The sequence below is a fragment of the Dreissena polymorpha genome, chromosome 12 (genome assembly GCF_020536995.1).
Source record: "Dreissena polymorpha isolate Duluth1 chromosome 12, UMN_Dpol_1.0, whole genome shotgun sequence".
Taxonomy (NCBI): domain Eukaryota; kingdom Metazoa; phylum Mollusca; class Bivalvia; order Myida; family Dreissenidae; genus Dreissena; species Dreissena polymorpha.
Genome location: NC_068366.1, coordinates 5,586,511 through 5,593,324, shown reverse-complemented (window position 1 = coordinate 5,593,324; position 6,814 = coordinate 5,586,511). Strand labels below are relative to the sequence as shown.

Genomic DNA, 6,814 nt, shown 5'->3' with positions numbered 1-6,814 from the left:
TTTTGTATTAAACCGTTTTGTATGTTTACATCACTGTAACTGTTGAAGTCAACATTTCAATACATACAGAAAACTATCTGTTCAAGTTAAATCACTGAACTCTCCAATAAGAATAGTAAGTATGTGAAGACCAATATAACACATTTATTACAGTTGTTCCGTTTTAATTTAAACACGTTAATTCTTTTTCATGTGCTTCGCAGCCGAACCGGCCATATAAATGTAAATATATAAAGCTCGCATGTTTAATAAGATTTCAGTAAATGTATTACTGTGTCAAGCGATTTGCGTTCTTTATCGATATCAGCGTTGAATAGGTCGCTTAAGTCTAAATTACTGTCAGACTTATTAATATTTCAACCGCTTCACCGCAACGAGTATTAACATCGCCACGTAGTAGCAGTTCATTGTTACCCCTCCGATACTAAACATACGTCATCTGGAGAATCTACGAAATTGAACAAGTGACTTTCCCAAGTTTCGTGTAACCTTATAATGACATGGTTTATAAGTTAAATAACGATAGGTGAAACAAATATATTTTTATTAAGCTCTTCTACTTGATGACGTTTTATGCAATATCATCTTATATCAGTATCGTCTCAATTCGTCACGGTATTCGTCGTCAAAGGTCATATATTTGACAATTACCATCTGTCTTTCGTCGTAATTAATTTTCCCAAGACGTCGCTTCACTGATTGTTTTGTCGAAATTCCAATTTCCCTGAGCAAAAGACATTTGCTTGTGAACAACATCTATACGCCGGTTTTATTTTAGATTTTAATTAATCGAAACCAAGAACTTGCAAGATGTTAGATCTTAAGTAATGAACCTGATGTTCAATTTGTTTATATCAAATAAATTATGATAAAAACAATACAGCACAAATAAAACACATGCAAAATAACAAAACACACAATAAATCGATATTTCATCAGCTATTGCGCACTCCTCTTATGATTCCGTATGTCAAAATTCATAAAAAATACTCTTAATATAATGTGTTCATGACAGCTGTGGTAAACGAAACGTTTTTTTCTTTAAGAAATTTACTTTTAAAATCTTGACGTCATGATTTAAACGCAGGTAGATTATGAGTATTAACGCTTGACACAATTAGAATTGTAAATAGTTTACACATACTTAAATTCGCACTAATATAAATACTGTTTATATAACACTAAATGCTTTAATAAAATACTCATTGGAAAAGCAATAAATATATGCAAATACACATTCAAAAATAACGTATTCAGCGCAAATGGAATAAATAAACCACTAAATTGATTTATATTTCATAAATAGTAATAGCACATAGAGTAATACACGTACCTCATTTAAAGAATTCATATTATACAAAACATATACATGTACTAATTTCTTAATGCAAAAATGTGCAATATTTGCATACATAAACCACTCGGCCATATTTTAAAAATCGAGAAACACATAAAAAGGCAACCCCGAGTCGTTATATTTCCAAAATAAATCGACAGGAACACATCTTCTCAAATATGTCTCCACAATTTGCCAGTTTTTGTTTATTGGTAAACTAAGCAAACATTTACTGAATTGTTCCTATATTTCTCTAATTGAGTTTTGTAAAGCTATTATAAACACAATTTTGGTAAACTAAATAACAATAATTCATATTGCGCAATGCTGTAAAGGCGGTCCATAATTATTAACACATAGATATATACTTCAAATTACAATATAAAAGTATGAAGGAAAAGAACAAATATTCGTTAAAATTTAGTCGATAATCATACTTCACAACCCGCTATTAAATTAGAATCAAACTAATACTATTTCTAAAAGGAGCATATAATGTATGTTTACTATTCTGACGATTTTGCGAGCGAAGTTAGCTGAGTTCCGGAAGATTCTCGTTTACTTGACAACGCACTTGATATCACCTCAAATTTCTCGTGCACAAGCCTAATTACCTTTCTGGTGCACAGGAAACTAATTGCAATAAACAAGCCTTGCAGTGTATTGAACAAGATAAAGAGATACCACATTACTGAATTGTTGCTGATATTGGCCAGAAATGCGAACACCCATGTGAGACCCATCACCATGGACAGTTTCACATTAATCAGTAGGGAACATGCATTTTTCTTAGTTCTCGCTCTGGCACCCTGCCTGTTTGCACGTGCAATATGTACAGCTGTGAACACAAACGATACAATATCAAATAATTTGAAAACTGCAAGTGGCCCAGCGAAAAACACAATCAAACTCACTCGAGAATTAAACCAGCATAAGCCTTTGCCGTATCTTGGTTTAAAATCCGGGTTAATATCAAAATCAGCTTGATCAATAATTAAAGCGATTCCAATTAAAATCATGGGTATACCCCAAGCGTAAATGCTATACAAACGAAAACGCTTGCCTGCTTTATCTACCGACCCGGATGTAACAAAGCTTTTAGAAAATGTCTTCCAGAGGTCGAAAGCTATAACATTCATCCAGCCGAATGCTGCTAAGAAGAAATAATGGATTAACACCGCAATGGCCGTACACATAAATGGCACAGGGTTCATTTTCGATGCTATAATGAACGTTATCTGCGCAAAGAACAATGAAAGAACGAGACATAACATGATCTTTCCAGGGGTGTTCAGTAATTGGGGACATGATATATATACAATAAATGTCAGAAATAACGCTGCTGTCGAAATGATGACTCCTATTAAAGAAATGTACCCCTCGATTTCTCCCGAAATCATTTTAACTTCGGGTACGTTACAATCATCTGAACATACCAGTAGCAGGTGTTGGCATATAAACACTTCTGAGCCATTCTGTAAATATTCAGTGTGATTGATGGTTCTACCGATTAGTATAATAAACAATCGTGAATCGTTTGTATGTGTGTATTCCTCCTTGTCTAGTTGAACTAACGTACAGTTCATGTCAATTCCCGATGTATTCTCATGAATCCCCGCATGAAAGTCATCGCTGTCATTTTCAGAGCGGATAATGCATCGTCCCTGCATTGGCACTCTTCCGAACGGACAGACAATCGTTCTACATTTTCCATACACTACGTCGAATAAAGCATTATCCTCGCATTTTGTTGTATTAGTAAAAACTAAATTATTGACAGATATTTCATTGTTATTTATATCAACCAACAATCGATAGCTGTATATTTTTTTATCAGGATCGTCAGATCCAGCTTGTTCATCTTGTTGAACGTTTTCACAGTAAATGTTATCGGCCTGTATGCCGTTACATTGTGCACAATACTCATTCCGATATGTCTGTGTGGCGCTTGCATCATTATAAACAATATAATAGGGTGTTCTTGCACACATGTCGACCAGAGACCTGTTTGATCCCTCTGGACAGCTCGATAATGGTTGAGTCATAAGGCACAGACGGTGTTTGACATGATGATCAGGTTGCGAAAATGACAAACGACAGAGTGGATTACCAGGTATAGCTCGGACATCTAAAGGTTCTTTGCATTCATATTGGGCTTTCCAATACAAAAAGTCGTATTCCTCGTTGCAAAACGCGCAGTACATATTCCTGTAAATCACCTGAAATTCTGTTCGGTCACTGACAGGAATTTTACAATTCAAATCTTCTGTAAAATGGTTGTTTTCTTCGCATAATGTTCTTATTTCCTGGTCAGCCCATATATCTGGACATCGTGTGACAGATAAAACTCCATATGTGTTTGTGGATTCAATAATCCCAGAAATCCGTTCACATGAAAACAGTTCAGGTCGTGGAATAGAAACAAAGTTTTCAGCTGAAAAATTATGGTTACTGTTTTTGCAACAATCCCCCATCACATGACACATGGCATCGCAATGGCAATTTTTGTCCGGAAAGGTAAGTTCCAGCCCACATTCTTGTCTCCATAAACACTTTGGGGAGTCGTATCGAAGAATACTGTTGACGTCGTAATCCAAAGACTGGGTCCTTACGGGGATGGCACAGAAGAGAAAGAGCATCACTTGCAGCTGCACGTACTTCGGAAATGTAGCCATACTCTGGAATGCGGAAAGAGAACAATGTTCAGTGATTAATTTGACGTATTTACTCGGAAGATCAAGTCACAGTATATAACTTGATAGCATAGAACTCCTATTGCGTCAACACATTTTGTAATTAAAACCTAAGTTTTAGCTGCATATTGCATCACTTGTATTGAAATATGAACATTTTATGTTGTACTCCGTCCAAAATGCATTAATTTCATGTTGGTACATATACCTATATATGTACCTCTTACATGTGCTAAATAAATATTTTCCAATTAATAAATGTCAACTATTGGGAATTTAAAAACAACAACTAGTTTTACACTCGAATAACAATTTTCATTCGTAATTGAAATTTATCTTGAACATGCGCCTAAACGCCACAAGTGGTCGAATGCCAACTAAAAAGCTGATATCTGAAAGCGCTTCTTATACCACAGCCAGATATCTAATTTCCCATCCTCTCGGAAATGCGTAGCAACTGTTCGGTATAAATTAACCGGCATCAGTTGTATTGTATAAGTAGAAGCAAGCGAACTTTGGTGCGCACATCATTTGCGTGTAACAGTACCTAACATTTCATAAAAACGAGTTTACCAGTGTTTACTCATACAATATAACAACCTGAATGGGATCATTGCAAAATAATTCATCAAGTTCCGTATAGAATCATCACAGTGTTTATGACGATATTGTAAATTTTTTATGACGATATTGTAAATTTTTAATTAATGTCCTTCATAACACTAAAATACATCCATCATAAAGAAAAACATATTAAATACAATAAATCCATTACAATTCCAGTCACAAGTCTTACTTAGCAGTTTTGGTATTGTCGTATGGAAGATTTGCAATCACAAAGTTAAGCCAAAAATGAAAATAAGCCGTTTATAATATATTCGATCTTAATTATTGAAAAATAACACAACATGGCAACACGTCATGTATATTACTTGTTATTACTGTTTCATAGTTCTAGCCGCGCTCTGCAATTCACTAGTATTTACATTTTCTCCCACGAATCTTCTCGAAACGTATTATATTAGAACATTCTAGGAATGTGAAACTCATCAACAAAAATACCCATCCGCATATTAACTGAAAGCAATATTATTGCTTAAAAGATCTTAATACTAAGATCTAAAAACGTATTTCCATTTTAATAACTATTGAATACGATAAAATGCAGCTATTGCTTCAGTGGTTTATACGTTATATGTCAACAAATACATAAGATATTATCACAAATAATTGTCATATTATCGAATGATGTCTTTAATTATGTCCCTTACTAGAAACGATCTTATGAAAATTATCACGTGGTCAACATGTCACAATTTATATCATGATTGTGCGCGATTGAATTGCTAGAGAGGTCCAATGCCAGGTAACTGTTGCTATCTATTGAAATACAATTTCATAAATTGCTGCAAAAACTAGAAACGCAGACAAACTATAATCACGACAAACGGATTACGCATGTAAAGCAATGTTCGCATTTACGAGAGGATGAATGTATGCACGATGTTATATTGAATGGGATTTTAAAATAATTGTACTTATATCATGCAAGACCTTTGCGTATGATAGAGTCGTACAATACTTTGATAACATATGGATGTTAGCCTTCTAGATAAATTGTGATATTTCTTCTAATTTCTGACTTTGTTTCATGACAAATTCCTTCCGGATGTGTCCAAACAAGCATCGATATTTGGATATATATGTAAGCAATGAATGTACACTTGGTTTTGAAACAAATCTTGTTTTACATCTACTGTCTTCATGCTTTAACGTAGAACTCATTATTTACTTAAGAATAAAAATAATACATTAATTATTAATCAAAGAAAGAACGTATAACATCTCAGTTTTATGCCAGTAGTGCACGCTGATTAATCCTTTATAGATGTATAAAAACAATCACCTGAAAATGTATTTACCTGTTAGTTTAATACAACACAGTCGTATCCAATGTTATTGAATATAAGTGATCGCATTTGCAACAGCTACTGTCGTTTATACTGATCATTCTTTCTCTTCTTATATCCAATGTTTACAGCTAATGAAAGCCGTCTCCAATTGTTATACATTGAAGTGTGCCCCGGGTATGGCAATTGAAAACGGAAGCGTCATTAAGTAAAGTTAAATATGAGTTCATTGTCACAATATTAATGAAAACACACATTTTTAGCTTTTATCAAAGAATTTTGTAATTCCATTTATTTTACTTACACATACTTGAAGTTGACAAATTGCACAACTACAATGTAGAATTTCCCCGCAATTGTTTACTCGCAATTGACACTTATTGTCCTTGTTTTTCATCATGTAGCATTATATTACGCTCACATGAAGTATTTGTGTATGCAAAATTAAAATTATTATTTTCACTGCTGACCATGTGTTAGTGTTTATGTCTGGTACTGGTTAAGTAAATTTTATAAATCAGAGTGTCAGAGTTGCATTTCGTTATTTAGAAAGGCACTTTTTGTATTTTTTACAACCTATGTAAATATTATTTTAAATGTATCTAATTCTTATAATGTATGTTTAACGCTATTCGTACGTACGTATACTTAAATAATTATATAATGCTGTATTTGCATAATTTTGTACACATGTATTATTCTCGACAACGCTATTTCATACTGTTTGCAAATCAGAAAAAAAAACACAATACATGTACATCAATGTCTTTATTTCAATATTTTCACATAACGTGTTTCTTTATTTGTGTGAGTCACGGAGTACAATACACAGAAAAAACAAACCCAGCGGCAAAAAATGTTCATTACTAACATTC

At 33.5% G+C, this 6,814-nt stretch overlaps 1 protein-coding gene across 1 annotated transcript; it reads right to left on the bottom strand.

Annotated features, from left to right (window-relative positions):
- Positions 1-529: 529 nt before the first annotated feature.
- On the bottom strand, positions 530-6,062 carry LOC127854263 (uncharacterized). The gene is made up of 2 exons (XM_052389330.1): positions 5,952-6,062; positions 530-4,014 (listed from the first exon to the last, which is right to left on the bottom strand). The coding sequence occupies exon 2, from the start codon at positions 4,009-4,011 to the stop codon at positions 1,843-1,845; it is 2,169 nt and encodes a 722-aa protein (XP_052245290.1). The 5' UTR covers positions 4,012-4,014; positions 5,952-6,062; the 3' UTR covers positions 530-1,842.
- Positions 6,063-6,814: the final 752 nt, after the last annotated feature.